The sequence below is a fragment of the Rana temporaria genome, chromosome 3 (assembly GCF_905171775.1).
Source record: "Rana temporaria chromosome 3, aRanTem1.1, whole genome shotgun sequence".
NCBI classification, from domain to species: Eukaryota; Metazoa; Chordata; class Amphibia; order Anura; family Ranidae; genus Rana; species Rana temporaria.
This window is the reverse complement of record NC_053491.1, coordinates 493,205,775-493,224,411: the sequence shown is the minus strand read 5'-3', so window position 1 is coordinate 493,224,411 and position 18,637 is coordinate 493,205,775. Positions and strand designations below refer to the sequence as shown.

Genomic DNA, 18,637 nt, shown 5'->3' with positions numbered 1-18,637 from the left:
CCTTTAACTAAGGGGACCCCCAGATCCCAGCCCCCCATGTGAATTGGTAATGGGGTACATTGTACCCCCTACCATTTCACAAAGAAAGTGTAAAAAAAAGAAACCGTTGGGAAAGTCCTTTCTTAAAATAAAAAATTCCAGCGGTGGTAATCCACTCTCGGTCTCCGCTCCAATGCTGTCGGTATCCTGCAATGGGTGATCTCCTCTCCGGGGTCCAGCGATGAGAAGATCTCCTCTTCATCCAGGATCCAGCGATGAGATGTCCGCAGCGTAGCTCATCACCTGACTCCACCGGAGACACTCTGGGAATGATGCCGCGGGAGCCAGTGACAGCTCTTATGTAGGTGAGGGCGGGGTCTCCCATCACGTGACCCCGTCCCCCACTGATGCAAAGGAAAACCCAGGCTTTCCCAGTGACTTGCAGGTGACACTTTGTGTAGGGACAGTTCTAAGCACGGTAAAACAAGCGCTACTTCACAGGCATACTATAGACACCCCCCCCCCCCCCAGGTACGAAATTTAAAGTAATATTTCACTTTTATTGTTTCACTTTAAGCATTATTAAATTCACTGCTCCCGAAAAAAATGACATTTTTAAAAAAAAATTTGCATTGATGCATGTCCCCTGGGGCAGGACCCGGGTCCCCAAACTTGCATATTAGCCTTTTAAAATTAGCACTTTAGATTTCAAATGTTCGAGTTCCAGAGATGTTAACGGGGTTTTAAAGTTCACACAAACGTTTGGTCTTGCCGCAGGTTCTGGTGCGAACCGAACGGGGGGCGTTCGGCTCATCCCTATTTAATACGAGCAAGGAGCTGGACGTACTGGGCTTGGGTTTGGGTTGGGTTGGGGTTGGGTTTGACTTGGGGTTGGGTTTGGGTTTGGCTTGGGTTTGGGCTTGGCTTGGGTTTGGGCTTGGCTTGGGGTTTTGTTTGAGATCACCCAACATTAAGGAAGTTCAGATGAGGAATGTGAACACCACTGACATCAACATGAAGATGAATTGACTCTGTAATATAAATCATAATAGAGAAATATGGGGAAAATATTATTACTATCTCCATCCCAGAATAAGTATAGAGATAAGGAATTCTGACACTTTTCTGATTCTTATTCCCAGCATGCTTGTTCCGGGTCAATGAAATCTCAAAAAGAAAATGTTTTATATATATATATATATATATATATATATATATATATATATTTATTTATTTTGGAGCTTACTGATCCTTAGATGTGGTGGCTGCATTGCTTTCTGTTTTGTTTCCTTTATTTTCCCCTGGTGATCCTGCCAATAACATCCGTCCTGTCTTAGGGTGGCTCCTCTATCTATGGAGGGGCAGTGGAGACTCCCTTGGACAGCAGCATTCTCTGGAGAGGGGGGGGGGGGTGGTGTTAGATGGACTGGTAGATTTAGATGGACTTTACACAAGTGACTAACAAATTAAAGCCAAACTCCAGATAACACTTTATAAGCTGTTACACCAACATCTGTGTCTCCTTTTGGGATAAAGGTTTTACATAAATTAATAAAAGCTGACCATTGTAAGCACCCCTGTCAGTAGTAAATGCCACTTTTGTTGGACAGATCGGTCTGTTATAGGAAGTCGGGAAATAACAGCAGAACCAAATTACAGGGGGACTCCAAAAAACAAAGACTGCTGTGTTCATGTCAGTGACAGATACCACCATATATATCATTTATTTATTTTGCCATTACTACCACTTTATATGTTCTTATATTACACACAGCCAGTGAACTAGAATTTTCAGAAGAAGGCCTGCAATGGCAGATTTCATACTTCTCCCAGGAGTCACCACTTCCTCCAATTATTGGCTGATCAATGAACCAATCCCACCACCCATTACTGTGATGTCACCAGACTCTGGGTGGAATTCTCACATCTCCCCCCTCCCCCCAGATATCTTTATACAACCTCCCCCTACACATAACCCAGCATGGAGGGGCTCAGTGAAGGTGGTGGTGAAGGTGTGGAGGTGTCGGATCGGATCACACAGATCATAAAAGGAGATCCGCCCGGCCTCATAATCCAGATCTATCCTGACTCTGTTACTGGAGAGATCGGTTGATAAGGGGGTATCTTCCCAGTCATGTATCACAGAATACTGATCACCACCCCAGTACAATCCCCAGGACTTCTTATTCCATCCAATCAATGACTGGAATTCTCCCCTCTCTATACTGGGGTAACACATCCCAACTCTCCAGTTATCAGATCCCCCGACATCCACTTCCCAGTAATGTCTCCCTGAGGAGAAACTCTGACTGCTCAACACCTGAAGTGTCCAATCCTGGAATCTCTCTGGTGTTTCTGGGTGATTCTGTTTTCTATGTGACCTGGATACAGTTTTCCTGTCATCTGATATCTGTAGATCATTACTAGCCGTGTTTCCATCCAGTAATATGTCTGCAGCTCCCTGTATGGGGAAGTATACATTTACCTCTGTTATTATATCAGATAAACCTGTGTGTAAGACCCCCGCCACACCCAGACCCCCTCCATCATGGAGGAGCTCCTCATGTCTCTCGCTGTCCTCATTATCTCCATCCTCAGTATCACACAAGTCACCTGTGTCTGATTCCTGTAAGACAGTCAGTGGATCCGTCATGTTACACAGCTCCTCAATGTGACGCAACTTCCTGGACAGCTCCTCCTTCTTTATTTCCAGATCCCGGATGGAGATGGAGATCCGCTCTGCCCTCCCGGAGATTTCCCTCAGGACTCTCTTCTCCAGATCTTCCAGACGTCTCCTGAGATCTCTAAACAGGACAGTGACTCTCTCGGTGTCACCAGCTGCTTCTTCTTCTACTTTCCTCCTGTGTTCCTGCAGACTCTGGACTCTTTCCTCCGTCTCCTCTCTCTTTGTCAGATGTTTCTGCAGAACATTCCTCAGTGTCGCCTTCTTCTTCTCAGAAGCCTCATCCAGTGACTCCATCTCATGTCCTTTATGTCCTCCAATCACATAACAAGACATACAGACACAGGTCTTATCCTCAGTGCAGTAATACTCCAGGATCTTCTTATGGACGGAGCATTTCCTGCTCTCCATGGACAAGGTGGGGTCACATAAGACGTGTTCTGGGGACTTTTTGTGGACTCTCAGGTGTTTATCACACAGAGAAACCTCACAGTGTAGACAGGATCTAACAGCAGGTACAGGAGAGTCCACACAGTGAGTACAGAAGACCCCGGACTCCTCCGATTCTGGCTGAGCAGACAGGAAAGTCTCTGCTATGTTACGTAGTTTCATGTTCCTCTGCAGTGCAGGACGATCCGGAAACTTCTCTCTGCATTCAGGACAGGAATATCCTCCAGACCCCCCCTGTGTATCCAGCACACAATCCATACAGACCCGGCAGAAGTTGTGACCACATCTCAGGGTTACAGGATCGGTATAAATGTTCAGACAGACGGAACATTCCAGCTCAGCTCTCAGATCAGCAGACGCCATCGCTGACAGCAGCAGAAAGAAATTAAATGAACATTTCTGACACCGGAGAAGAATGCATTGGGAGGGGGGAGGGGTGACATCCTCCTACACATCACAAACAAACAGAAGATTTCCCAGCACACTGATCAGCCAGCCTGCAAAACAACCAGATTGTCCGTCTAACAATTCACATTAAAAGCAGAAAGTTTAGTTAGCACACATTTGTAAATCTATGTTGAAGTCACAGTGTCCATGCCAAGGCTCCCCTGTGTACTATGGTCCTATCTCTATAATTTCCAGACTCTACCAAGTTGGGCACATATAGCAGTGGATAGACTAAGGGCAGGAATGCCTGGAGAAAGCCCATCCCTCCTCAAAGACACAGGGACGCACTTGACACCCATCAAGAGCACAATAGTAGTTGAGGGCATCCAGTGCGTCCCAACCTAATTCAACCAACTGTACAAAAAAGTGGGAACCACCCCAACCTATAACTGGTCTTTGAAGCGAGGTGCACATGGAAGGACAACTAAATCCTCTGCTTTTAATGTGAATTATTAGAATTTGGTTGTTTTGCAGGCTGGCTGGTAAGTCTGCTGAGCTGCAGCTTTACCCGTGTTCCTGTTCCTGTGCCCTGAATTTTGATTGCTGTGTTTAACCCGGCTTATCCTGACCACGCTTGCATTCTACCTGTCCTGACCCCGGCTTGCGTTAAGACTTTCTTTATATCTTCTCATTCGCCTATTTTCCTGTTTCCAACCTCTGCTTGCACCTTGACCATTCTGCCTGCCGTTTATTCTTATATCTGATAATTTGTTGTTGCTGACCTGGCTTGTCTGACCCTGCGGCCAGTCATCTGTCAGTTCTGCTCTGCAGAGCACCTGGTGACACTGGTCCTCCATCTGCTGTAAGTAAGGCCCCTGAATGGACAGACCAAAGAAAAGAATAATGCAGGGCCGGCATGACAAGGGGGAGAGGAATGGCAAGGGTTAAGCTGAGGAGCGAGGGAGTGTAATGTAGGAGGTGTAGGAATAATTGTGTAGCTGGGGGCGGAGCAATATAAAAGGAGTGGGCGGGAACGGAGGAGGCATTCGGGGGAAGTTTTAGTGAGAGGAAGCTTTCCCACCCACCCTCCCTGTGTTTCTACATGCAGTCTTGTCTGTGTTGTTGGTTTTGTTCTTTTTCTTTCAGGGTTCTGGATTCTGGACGTCATAACAGCTGGAGAAGGCGGTGTCTTTGACGGTGGCTAAAATCAGATGGTATGGTAAATGGTGGGGGCTCATCGGTGGTATGTGCCTGTCATTGTTGTGGGGCCCAAAGTAGCTGCCTAATATTTGCCAACTATCCCAGTTTAAATTCCCTTGCCCCTTAAAGTTTTAGTCCTGTGCTGTGTCCTGGTATCTCAGCGTGAAGTGCTGCTACTAATGCTGCCCAGCTATGCTCTATTGTTGTGTACCGATGACTCCCCTGCAGACCCTGGGCCAGATTCATGAAGCACTTACACCGTTTTTTTGGTAGATGCACGGCGTAAGTGCAGATTTGCGCCGGCGGATCGCTGCGCCTTACCCAGAGAACCAGATTATGCCTCCAAATAGACTTCATCGCCTCGGTGTAACCTTTCCACGCCGGCGCGGCGTTGGCGCAGATTTACGCTGGTCGGATCTGGCGCAGCCATGGTTTTTGTGTTTTAAATATGCAAATTAGGTTTTTGGGCCGATTCATCAACTTAAGCTTGACCGGCGCAGGCTACTCCCGGTGAGTGGAGCTGAAATTTCCGGTGCAAAGTTACACCTCATAAAAGCAGGGGTAACTTTGCACCAAACTTGCAGAGGTCAGCTGGAGAGCAGCTAAAGCAGCAGCGTTACAAACGAACTGAGCAACAACACTTGCTGGACAACACATAGAGGCGGTCCCCATGTTGGGAGAGGCCCTCAATAATTACAGCCCTCTCCTCTGGGCTGAAATTGGTCATCCGCCCACCTGAGGATTCCTCATCAGCCATAACTGCCCCACCACAATGCAAACCACCTAGCTTAGAAAAAAAAAAGCTTCAGTACATTTGCACCTGCAGGGCGGAAGTCTGGGCTGATTCATGGACTGGGCTTTGGTAGTGGGTCGGCGTAGCTCAGGGATCACGCCGGGGCGCAGTTCTGAGCATGTGCAGATTGGGGTATTTACCCCTGGATGTCACTGAGCATGTGCGGTCTAAGATGCGCCCCGGCGTGACCCCTGCGCCACGGTCGGCACTTCATTAGCATAGGGTGACTCCCAGTTGGCCTTACCCCGCCTTACGCCGTCTAAAATCCGCCCCGCTGGGGCATCGTAGACAAAAAAAGTTTCTTGAATCACCTAACTGCCTCTCCGCGCTGGACCGGTGTAGTCTAAAAATGATGCACCACGCCGGTGCAAATCTACACCCCTGTGTTTACATGTAAATAACCGTTGTAACAGAACGTCCCACACTCCGCTTGAGTGCTTCCGTCATATACCGCTTCCTATCAGTCTGGATATAGATATCAGATATTCCAGCTGCTCACAAGCACACAACGAGACGAGACTTGTTTGTCTGCTGAACATGGAGTGTTAATTAGAACCAAGAATACAACCTTATATACAGTTAAAGAGGAGGTAACCAGAACATAAATTAACATGAGCTAATTAACAAATCATTTACCCAGACTAGGCGACTCATAGATGTGACATTTCAGGGTAGACGTCACGTCTCCTCGCTCACCTGCTTTACAATACACATTATCATAAGTGTAAACACAGGACATCTTCACACAATAGCAGGGTTAATTAGCACAGAGAACAGACAGATGGATGGATGGAGGTGAGGACATTAGCATCTCCTTACACTGTATGTCCCAACAGTATGAATCAGTCACTCTTATAGCATTTCCCAGGCTCACAAAGAGCACCATTCCCCCAAATGCCAGGGCCCATGATCGCAAGGCAAGAGGCGAGCATTCAGTCCCCTCCAAAAGCCTCTGTCCCGGGTGAGTCTGTCACGACCATCATTCATATGTAAATAGCTGATGCCGGCGGCATTTATATGTAAATAAAGGTCTGCAGTGAAAAGATGATGTGCTGTAACCTCTAGCAACCAATTAGTGAGCAGTATTACTGTACAGTAATCTCTAGCAACCAATCAATAAGAAGAAATAATGTGCTGTAACCTCCAGCAACTAATCGGTGTGCTGTAGCCTCTAGCAACCAATCAGTACGTGGTAATGATACGCTGTAACCTCTGGCAACCAATCGCAATCACTGCCCGATCTGATACAGTAAACTGATTTTAAATCTAGCTGGTATTTATTCTAGGTCTCAGAGCAGGTGGAGAGCAAAATTGCATTGGGGGTGGGGGGGGCAAGAATTTTTTTTTTGCCCAGGGTCCAATCAACATTAAAGACGGCCTATGGGTGTAGTTCACATTATTGCTGTGCAGTTCAGTGCAGTCAGTAAAAGTAGAGCATGCTGCATTTTTCTGCACCGCAAAAATGCAACGGCATCTATTGGTGTGTGGATCAGGGGCGGACTGACCATTGAGTCACTCGGGCACTGCCCGAGGGCCCCATGCCACTAGGGGGCCCCATCAGGGTTGCCAGGCTCAGTAAAACCAGGGACAGCATGTCAAAATCTGTGTTTTTTTACATCTGTCCCTGATATGTCCAAAACCGACATGCTTTTGATGTGAAAATCCCGAGATTTTAGCTGCACTGCCTCCTGGCGTAGTGGCCATCTGTAAGCCCAGGGGCCCCATAATCTTCTATTGCCCAGGGGGCCCCATGAGTTGTCAGTCCGCCCCTTGTGTGGATCATCTTTCTAAAAAAATGCAGATCCACTACAACGCACCACAGTGAACATAGAAGCCCAGGGAAAAAAGAAGAAGGGACCTTACAGGCATGGGCGTCCGCTCCATAGGGCAAGGAGGGGCAATTGACCCCCCCTGGAAAATCGAGAAGGTGTTTGAGCTGTCAGAGCGGTCCCGGGCCGGATGTCACACAGGCACAGCGAGCAGAGTGAAGCCGCCTCCCCCTTCAGTGTTTATGTGTACACAGGGGGAGGGAACCTGCTCTGCCTGTGCCGCGCTGATGTTGGATCTGAGGTACTGAATTGAAATGGGGAGGGGGGTCCTTCTGTGCTGAAGAAGGGGTTTGTGCTGAATAGGGGGTCCATCTGTGCTGAAGAGGGGGTCTGTACTGAAGGGGGTATGTGCTGAAGGGGGGTCCATCTGTGCTGAAGGGGGGGTATGTGCTTAAAGGGAGTACATCTGTGCTGAAGGGGGATATGTGCTGAATGGAGAGGTCTTTGCAGAATGGGGGGTCCATCTGTGCTGAATGGAGGGGTCTGTGCAGAATGGGGGGGTCTGTGCTGAAGGGGGTCCATCTGTGCTGAATGGAGGGGTCTGTGCTGAAGGGGGGTCCATCTGTGCTGAATGGAGGGGTCTGTGCTGAAGGGGGGGTCTGTGCTGAAGGAGGGGTTCATCTGTGCTGAAGGGGGGGTGTGTACATTCTCTAGGCTATATTTATATGGGCATGGAGTGAAGCTGAATTATCTCAAGAGCTATTTCACACTGCCAGCTGGCAGAGTTATCGGTAAAGCGGCACTAAAAAGCGGCGCTTTACCATCGTTTTAGCTGCGCAATTCGGCCGTTAGAGCGGCGCTTTTAACCCCCGCTAGCGTTTGAAGAAAGGGTTAAATGCAACTGTGTATCGCCGCTGCCGAAGCGCCCCCCCCCCTGAAAAAATTTCAGCGGACGCCCATGCTTACAGGACGAATGCAGATAGAAAAGCGCGCGTCAATTGCATGTAAAACGCACATCAAATGCATGTATACGGAAAAACGCACAGTAGATGTGCAATTTTTTTAGTGTGAATGGGTCCTTATGGACCTTGACAGGCAGTGACCACGCTCCGGGGCCCCCCACCCGTTGCTTAGCAATGGGGTAAATGTTTTTTTCCTGAGAGTGGGCTGGCCGGGGGCGTGGCTGAGCTGCCTCCTGTGTTGGGTATGTGACGGCCTCCAGACCTGCATTTCTAGCAAACCGGTTCCTCCACTATGTTTATCTATCTTCTCCTTTTCCAGTGTCGCTAGCCTGGGCGGCTTTCATTTCTATTTATTCAGCTGTCAGTCCAACCCGCGGTCTTGCTGCCTTCCCTCATTGTAAGTCCTTGTCTCTTAAAGAGGACAAGACCTCAGAAAATTACTCTTTTTTGGGTTCCTTTGTTAATGGCGATTCTTCTTACTTGCCGATGAGTTCAACCCAATGCTCAGAGTCACAAAGATCTAAAGAAGGGTACGAGGGGGCAATGAGGGACATTTGGGGAAAAGAGTGCTTTAACCACTTCCATACCGGGGGGCACTTACGCACCTTCCTGCCCAGGCCAATTTTCAGCTTTCAGCGCTGTCGCACTTTGAATGACAATTGCGCGGTCATGCTACACTGTACCCAAACTAATTTTTTTTATCATTTTGTTCCAACAAATAGAGATTTATTTTGGTTGTATTTTATCACCTCTGCAATTTTTATTTTTTGCGCAACAACTAAAAAAAGACCGAAAAATGTGAAAAAAAAAATATTTTTTCTTTTTTTCTGTAAATTTTTTGGGCAAATACGCAAGTTTTCTACTTCGATTATGGGCACCGATGAGGTAGCACTGATGGGCACCGATGAGGTGGCACTGATGGGCACCGGTGAGTTGGCACTGTCGGACACTGACATGCGGCACTGATAGGCGGCGCTGGTATGCGGCACTGATGGGCACTCATAGGCGGAACTGATGGGCACTGATAGGTGGCACTGATGGGCACTCATAGGCGACACTTATGGGCACTCATGGGCGGCACTTATGGGTACTTATGGGTGGCACAGATGGGCACTGATAGGTGGGCATGAATGGGCACTGAGGGGTGGCACTGATGGACACTTAGGGGTGGCACTGATGGACACTGAGGGGTGGCACTGATGGCATTGCTGGGCATCACTTGTTTATCCCAGTGCCAGTCCCATGTTGCCAGTCAGTGCCCCATGGGCACTGATTGGCATCTATTCTCTTTTTTTTAACTGCCCTTTTTTTTTTACTGCCCTTCCCTGGTGGTCCAGTGTGGGCTTTCCTGGTGGTCCAGTGTGGGCATCTGAGGGGGGGCTGCGCTGATAAACAATTAGCGCGAACCTCCCCCTGTCAGGAGAGCCGCCGATCGGCACTCCTCTACTCGCGTCTGTCAGACGCGAGTGAGGAAGAGCCATCAACGGCTCTTCCTGTTTACATTGTGATCAGCCGTGATTGGACACGGCTGATCACGTGGTAAAGAGCCTCCGCCAGAGGCTCTTTACAGAGATCGGAGATGCAGGGTGTCAGACGGGCATGAGGCGCAAAATCCAGTAGACGTCCAGTAAAGATTTTACAACCACTTCCCGGATGTCAATTGTCCATTGACCGGGCGGGAAGTGGTTAATGTTGGTTATTTCTCACAGTGGTTTGTTCTTCGGCTGTTTTGCAGAAGCCGAAGCCCTGAACACAAGCCCTCAGCCAAACATAATACCTTATGGAGAAAAAACAGAACTTCTTCTACTCCATACAAACCGAAAGAAACTAGCCAGAACTCACTGGACACCACCACCCATCCTGGGACAAACCATCACCTCTAGCACCAAAGTCAAAAGTCTCGGAGTCATTTTTGACTCTGACATGACAATGGATGCACAAATAGGATCAGTAGTTAGTGGAACCCACCATAATCTACGTCTACTACGAAGAATTGTCCCCTTCATCCCCAAAGAAGACACAGCAGTAGTGGTAGGGACAATCATTAACTCTAGGTTAGATTATGCAAATTACCTCTACCTCGGACTCCCAAAATACCAGTTGGCCCGTCTACAAGTCGTCCAGAACACGGCAGCACGACTCACATTTAAGGCCATATGCCTGATGCACAAATGAGTACACGGAACCGCCCCCAATACTTATGTGAGAAAATAAAACAACAAAACCCCAATCGAGTGCTTCGATTAACTAACCAAACATTATTACAAATCCCCAAAGCCGCTACAAGACCAAAGAAGAACGTCGATTTGCATTCCAAGGACCTCGACTGTGGAACGCCTTACCAACTGACATCCGAACGGAAATTGATCACCTGGCCTTCAGAAAACAACTCAAGACCCACCTTTTCTGAGGGAGAAACAGAAGGAAAATGGATACCAAGCGCCTTGAGGCTATTCAGTTCGCAATTGTTGCGCTATACAAGTTATTCACTCACTCACTCACCCAATGCCATTTTATTTCTCAATTTTTGCCATGGGGTTCCCCTTAGAAATCCATCCCAGACCCAAGGGGCCTGGGATGGATTGGGGGGGACCCCTGCGGCATTTGTTTCGAGTTCAGGGAAATTTAACAGTTGATGACTCATAAGTAGTGATGAGCCCGATGTTCGAGTCGAGCATTATCGGGCATTCGCTGCAAATTTGAACGTCACAAAACGCCCCACAATGCACTGAAAGATCTCAGAGCATTGATGTGTGATGATTGGCCAAAGCATGAACCTGACCTACATGTTTTTGCCAATCACAGCATACTCTGCTGAGAGAGCCATAATTGGCCAATCATGGCTCAGGGGGACTAAGTCCACGCCCCACACTATATAAGGCTGCTTACATAACAGCCCCGTGTAGTGTTGGTTGTTGGTGTAGACAGAGAGATAGGCCCCGTACAGACGACCGAACATGTCTGCTGAAACTGGTCCGCGGACCAGTTTCAGCAGACATGTTCGGTCGTCTGTACGGCCGAGCGGACAGGTTTCCAGCGGACATTTGTCCACCCGACCGTTTTCGAGCGGACAAATGTTTCTTAGCATGCTAAGAAACATGTCCACTGGAATCCTGTCCGTCGGACATGTTCGGTCGTCTGTACAGACTCACCGTACATGTCACTTTGACGCATGCGTGGAAGCATTGAACTTCCAGGGCCGCGAACGTCGCCGCGTCATCATCGTGGCGACGGCGCGGCCACGTCACCGCGGATGGTGTACGCGCGGATGGTCTCCGGCCGGACATGTCCGCTGAAAACGGTCCGGCGGACCGATTTCATCAAACAGTCCGGTCGTCTGTACGAGGCCTTAGATGGAGCTAAATTAGGCAGGCAGGTTAGTTAGTGGCAGTGTATTTCATATATATACTGTATATATATATATATATATATATATATATATATATATATAGTCAGTCCAATATATATATATATATATATATATATATATATATATACACTCTGCATTTAGTTTAGACTAGATATTCAGCCAGTGCAGGCAGTGTAGTATTTATACTATATATACTATAGTATATATAACACAGTGTATTGAAGTGGTTAAGGGGAACCCCGCGCCAAAATTAAAAACAAAATGGTATGGGGTCCCCTCAAAAATACATTCCAGGCCCTTCAGGTCTGGTATGGATTTTAAGGGGAACTCCGCGCCAAAATAAAAATAAATGGCCTGGGGTTCCCCAAAATCCATACCAGACACTTTTCTAAGCAAGCAGCCATTGCAGGCCAGAAAAGGGGGGTCGAGCGAGCGCCCACCCTCCTGAACCATACCAGAATGCTTGCCCTCAACATGGGAAGGGTGCTTTGGGGGTCATTCACACAACCCTAGCCCGGTGGTTGTGGGGATCTGCGGGCAGGGAGGCTTATTGGAATCTGGAAGCCCCCTTTAACAAGGAGGCCCTTATATCCAAGTCCCCCCTATAGACCCCCAAAGCACCCTCCCCATGTTGAGGGCAAGTGGCCTGGTATGGTTCGGGGGGGGTGCTCACTCATCGTCCCCCCTTTCCTGGCCTGCCAAGGCTGCTTGCTCGGTTAATAGTCTGATATGGACTTTGTGGGGACCCCTACACCATTTTGTTTTTACATTTTGGCGTGGAGTTCCCCATAAAAGATTTTGGGTGGGACCCCCACGCAACTTTTTTTTAAATTGGCGTAGGGTTCCCCTTAATATCCATACCAGACCTGAATATCTGGGTATGAACGCATGCGGTCTTCAATTTTTTTTTATGTATATTGCTGGGGCAGGCAATGCATTACAGCCGCAAGCAATTTTAAATGACATTTTTTCATTTAAAAAATTTATTTTGCTGCGGTGCTGTTATAAACATCGGAAATGTGTGCTACTTTACAGGCAGACTAAGGCCCCGTACACACGAGAGGATCCATCCGCTGAAAAATCTTAGCGGACCGGTTTCAGTGGATAGATCCCCTGGTGTGTACGTTCCAGCGGATATTTATCCGCGGATCTTTCCGATTTCCAGCAGATAAAAATTTGTAGACATGCTTACAAATCTATCCGCTGGAATCGGCACCAGCGGATCGATCCGGTGGTCTGTACAGACTCACCGGATCGATCCGTCCGAACCCATCCCTCGCATGCGTCGTAATTATTAGACGCATTCGTGGATATCCTTATATGACAGCGTCGCGCACGTCGCCGCGTCATCATCGCGGCGATGGCGCGACACGTCACCGCGATGGGAATTCGGCGCGGATTTCGATCCGATGGTGTGTACACTCCATCGGATTAGAATCCGCAGAGGATTTATCCGCGGATACGGTCCGGCGGACCGTATCCGCGGATCAATCCTATCGTGTGTACCAGGCCTAAGGGGATCCCCAGGGACGACATTTAAAGGAATATTTCATTTTTATTGTTTAATTTTTAGCATTATTAAAATCGCTGCTCCTGGAAAAAATGGTTGTTTTTAAAACTTTTTTTTGCACTGATACATGTCCCCTGGCACTTTTGATTTTTCATGTTCGTGTCCCATAGACTTTTGTCCGCACAAATTTTTTGCTTGTTCGCATGTTCTTGTGCGAACCGAATAGGGGGGGGGGGGTGTTCGGCTCATTCCCACTCATACGTTGTTAAGAACACAGCGGCCGGCTTCCCTGACTACTTCTTAACAACGTATTGACTGTGCACGTTCCCGCCGAGTGCACCGAAAATGTGGACGTTCGAGCACCTGTCAGGCGATGTTCAGGCCAAACTCATGTTCGGCCCAAACTGCTCACCCATCCCTACTGGAAATCTAATGGACTGCTTACAGTATCGTCTATTTTCATCTTCTTTTCTAACTCCACTCAACCAAAAACATTTTGTGAAATATCTCAGGAATTTCAATTACCTTCTCACCGTGATATCTATTGTCAACTAGTAAACTATGGCAAACGGTATTATAATCCAAAGAAAAGCCTTCTTCACGAATCTACGATACATCAAGCGATACGCAGTAGTTCCTATTCAATATCAGACCTTTACTCACCTCTCAACTTTCCTTAATCTCAGGCCTCGTACACACGACAGTTTTCCTCAACAGAATCCATCAAGAAACTCAGTGGCAGAGCTTTTTTGCCGAGGAAAATGGTCGTGTGTATGTTTTTCATCGAGAAAACTGTTGAGGAACTCGATGAGAAAAAAAGAGAACAAAATCTCGTTTTCCTCGTCGGGAGTCTCAATTCCTTGTCGGGCTGGTTTACGACGAGAAACACATTCGTGTGTATGCTTGGAAACCCGCGCATGCTCAGAATAAAGTATGAGACGGGAGCGCACCTTCGGTAAAAGTAGCGTTTGTAATGGAGATAACACATTTGTCACGCTGTAACAGACTGAAAAGTGCAAATCGTCTCTCATCAAACTTTTACTAACACGCAGTAACATGAGCAAAAGCAGCCCCAAGGGTGGCGCCAGTGGAATCGAACTTCCCCTGCCGTCGTATGTGTTGTACGTCACCGCGTTTGAGAACAATGAGATTTGGTCTTGACATTGTGTACGCAAAGAAAGCTTGTCAAGGAACTCGTCGAGGAAAACGATGTTTCATTTACGACGAGTTCCTCGGTCGTGTGTACGAGGCCTCACTTCTGAAAAATTGTCTGGAGGATTTTTCGGAAGGCACTTTATCAGATAAGATTATTGAAGGCCACCACAAAACTTGTGAATTGGAGAGGAACATAATTAACCTTAATGCACAAAGCTTTCATTCCATTTTTGATAAACAATGCTGACTCATCTATATCTGCTCGTTCTTGGTGTGGTTCATCTCGCCCCACATTGCTTCATCGGGACTGTCGAAAAATTGCACTATTTTGGGACCAAGTGGTTAATTTCACTTTTGGAATGACATCTGTACATATTGTCAAGACCCCTATGCTTTGCTTTTTTGGTTATGTGGATAAACTCGACTCAACTCCAGCACCTGACCAACATATCATCTCTAAGTGGTCTATACCATTTCCGCTTACAGCTCGTAAAGTGATACTTACAATTTAGACAACACCCACACCTCCACCGCATACAATGATCAAATGGGATTCAAAACCACTTGCTGACCAGTCATGTACCTGGTACGTCGCTGGACTTCAAGTGGTTATACTGGAATGATATGCAGCTGCAGGCATCATCCTATTATTGATTTTTAGAGGCAGTGGTTGTTTCTCTAGTAAAACCTAACTGAGGCCTGGTACACGCGACTGTTTTCCTCAACAGGATCCATCAAGAAACTTGGTGGCAGAGCTTTTTTGCAGAGGAAAACGGTTTTGTGTATGTTTTTCTTCGAGAAAACTGTCGAGGAACTCGATGAGAAAAAAAGAGAACAAGTTCTCTATTTCCTCATCGGGAGTCTCAATTTTCTCGTCGCGTTCCTCGTCGGGCTGGTTTTCGACGAGAAACACGTTCGTGTGTATGCTTAGAAACCCGCACATGCTCAGAAGGGTGGCGCCAGTGGAATCAAACTTCCCCTTTATAGTACCGTCGTACGTGTTTTACGTCACCGCGATTGAGAACGACAAGATTTTGTCTTGACAGTGTGTACGCAAAGAAAGCTTGTCAAGGTTCTCGACAAGCCTAACAAGGAACTCGTCGAGAAAAATGATGTTTCATTTACGACGAGTTCCTCGGTCGTGTGTACGAGGCCTAACTGCTGGATTAGATTTACAAGAAGTGGAAGGGAACTAAGAGTCTTGTAGAGTGGGAAAATTATTGTTTTATCTTTTTTTATGCATGCCAATATTCTGTTGGCTTTGCTTGAAGCAACCTGACATTGCATGCCGTTGCTGAGCCTGTCATCTACTCGCACCCCCAGATCTTTCTCCATCCTGGGTTCCCCCCAAGGTTCTCCCCCTAGCAAGTACCTTGCGTTCTGGTTTTTAACACCCAAATGCATTACTTTATATGTTTCAACATTAAACCTCATTTGCCATGTAGTTGCCCAACTTATTGTTTTATTGAGTTCTTGAGTTCTTGAGTTCTTCTTGTAAGGTTTCCACATCCAGTGCAGTAGTTATTGCCCTGCTTAACTTTGTATCATCAGCAAACACTGAGGCAGTGAGGCAAACTGATGAAAACGGACTGATGGTCTGATGGTCTGATAGACTGATGGTCTGATGGTCTGATGTGCGTGCACACCATCAGTTCAAAAACCGATCGAGTCCAAAGCGGTGACGTAAAACACAACGACGTGCTGAAAAAAACGAAGTTTAATGCTTCCAAGCATGCGTCGACTTGATTCTGAGCATGCACAGGTTTTAAACCGATGCTTTTGTGTACTAACCATCGGTTTTGACCAATCGGTCAGGCGTCCCTCAGTCCAATAATAAAGCAAGTTCTGAGGCCCTGTACACACAATCAGTCCAAAAAAACGGACTGAAGTTCAGTTTCATCAGTCCAAACCTACCGTGTGTATGGCCCATCAGACTTTTGTCCTTCAGATCAAAGTTTTAAAACTTGCTTTAAAATCGGACTGATGGACTGATGACCGATCAGTCAAAAGCATCGGTTCAAAACCCGCGCATGCTCAGAATCAAGTAGACGCATGCTTGGAAGCATTGAACTTCGTTTTTTTAGCACGTCGTTGTGTTTTACGTCACTGCGTTGGACTCGATCGGATTTTGAACTGATGGTGTGTAGGCACATCAGACCATCAGGCCATCAGACCATCAGACTTCAGCCTTAAGTCCGTTTTCATCAGTTTGGACTGATCGTGTGTACATGGCCTAAAACTTTGGACTGAAGGACAACAGTCCGATGGGCCATACACACGGTCGGTTTGGACTGATGAAACTGAACTTCAGTCCGTTTTCATCAGTTTGGACTGAGATTGAACTATTTATACCAACTGTGATATTATTTATGAATGAATTAAACAGAATTGGTTCCAGAACAGATCCTTGGGGGACCCCACTTACCATACCAGACTATTCTCAGTTCTCACTATTTATCACCACCCTTTGGACATGCCCCTCTAGCCAGTTTTCTATGGTCCATACCGACAGACCTCGGTTTGTAAACGTTAATGGGGGGGGGGGGGACTGTCAAAAATGACTTTGCAAAATCCAGGTATACCACCTCCACAGGCCTTCCTTTATCTAGATGGCAACTCACCTCCTCATAGAATGTTAATAGATTGGTCTAGCGGGAACAATCCTTCAGAAATCCAAGCTGATTACTGCTAATGATACTGTCTTCATCAGCTAAATCTTGCATATAATCCCTTATCATCCCTCCAATAGTTTACATACTATCGATGTTAGACTGACTGGTCCGTAGTTTCCAGAGATATATCTCTTGTGCCTTTTTTTAAATATTGGTACCATGTTGGCTTTTCTCTGATTATTTGGTACTATTCCAGTCAGTAAACGGTCCATAAAAATCAGGAACAATGGTCTAGCTATGACCTGACTGAGTTCTTTAAAGTGGATGTAAACCCACTCTCATCCTTTCTAAACTACTGCCACAGTGCTGATCTATAAGGATATAGATGCCTCATGCATGTAGTCTTACCTGTCAAATGTTTCCCCTCTGTCTGTTATAAGAACTGAAAACTGCACATTATGTGGGTGGGTCTGTTGTCTGGAGCTATGTGGGTAGAGTCATGATGTCAGTAGACTCCCCGCTTGTAATGCCGTCAGCGTTACTCCTTTTACACGGAGCGCAGACTTGTCACTTATGACAGCTGCGCTCCATTCAGACACACGTCCGCGTCACTTCCGGTGCGCGGACGTCTGCGCTCCACGTTGGAACGCGGAAGTGCGTTCCAGCGTGTGGCGCCCAGCTCAGCCCACAGCCCGGGCTATTTAAACTCCCGGGAATGGCGGCAGGGTGTTCGGATATTCCTGTTGGACCCTGCCGCCATCTGGGAACCCTGGACAAGCTACAGACTCTCTGTAGCACCTCTCTCCACAACACACCTCTTCAAAGTCCCGAGTGTTCAGTACTTACTGGATAAAGACTCATCACTTGTGCATACTACATGCTGGATACCACCACCTGTGCGGACATCCCTGGTATAGACTACCTCCTAAACCGCAAGTATATTTAAATACCAAACTACTGCTGTATAAGGATACCACCAACACCTGTGCGGACATTCCCGGTACAGACTATCTCCTAAACCGCAAGTATATCTGAAACCAGCTTGTTACAATAACAGTGATTCCTAGTATATCTCAGAACTGTATCTCTCACTCTATACTTGTTACTATATACTAGCACCACATACAGCAGAGATATTTTCACTCTATTGATACCAGTGTGGTGATATCCTACAGTACCTGTAATACTACTACCCTTAATTGTTGAATTTACTTAGACAAGACTTTTATACTTGTAGTATCTGGATTGTATTCATTAGTTAAGCTTAAGAGGAATTAAGCTATTACTATTGTGTTTTGTTCCATTAGAGGATATGATGATATAACCCCAAACTCTTATTGTTCAGTGAGAGTGATCTGGTGGTTCATTTCTGATAAGCCTCTACAGCTGCGGTCTAAACTTTAAATAGAGTCCTCTCACTGTCAGGGTCGTAACATAATATCCGAACCTCATAAAGAAAGAAAGGATATATATATATATATATCTCTAAAATGGATCCAGCTGACCTTGCAAATCATTTAGTTGCACTCTCTCAAAGGGTTGATAATCTTACCACTAACATGAATGAGTTACGTATGCAGAATGATGCTTTAAGAGATCAAAATTTTGCACAAGCCAGAGAAAGACCTGAACCCAAGGCCTGTTCTCCGGAACTTTTTTTTGGAGATAGAAAAAATTACAGACAGTTTATTAGTTCATGCCGATTGATGTTTGAGCTGCGACCACGTACTTATCATTCTGATAGGATAAAGATCCTCACATTAATTA

The 18,637-nt window shown here is 46.7% G+C and overlaps 1 protein-coding gene across 1 annotated transcript; it reads right to left on the bottom strand.

The window, feature by feature from the left end:
• Positions 1 to 1,899: 1,899 nt before the first annotated feature.
• Positions 1,900 to 3,505, bottom strand: LOC120933822 (E3 ubiquitin/ISG15 ligase TRIM25-like). The gene has a single exon (XM_040347220.1). The coding sequence runs from the start codon at positions 3,473 to 3,475 to the stop codon at positions 1,901 to 1,903; it is 1,575 nt and encodes a 524-aa protein (XP_040203154.1). The 5' UTR covers positions 3,476 to 3,505; the 3' UTR covers position 1,900.
• Between the last annotated feature and the right edge of the window lie 15,132 nt (positions 3,506 to 18,637).

What these genes read in the sequence shown, in the direction of transcription:
- LOC120933822 (XM_040347220.1), bottom strand. Translation starts at nt 3,475, where the DNA reads ATGGCGTCTGCTGATCTGAGAGCTGAGCTGGAATGTTCCGTCTGTCTG.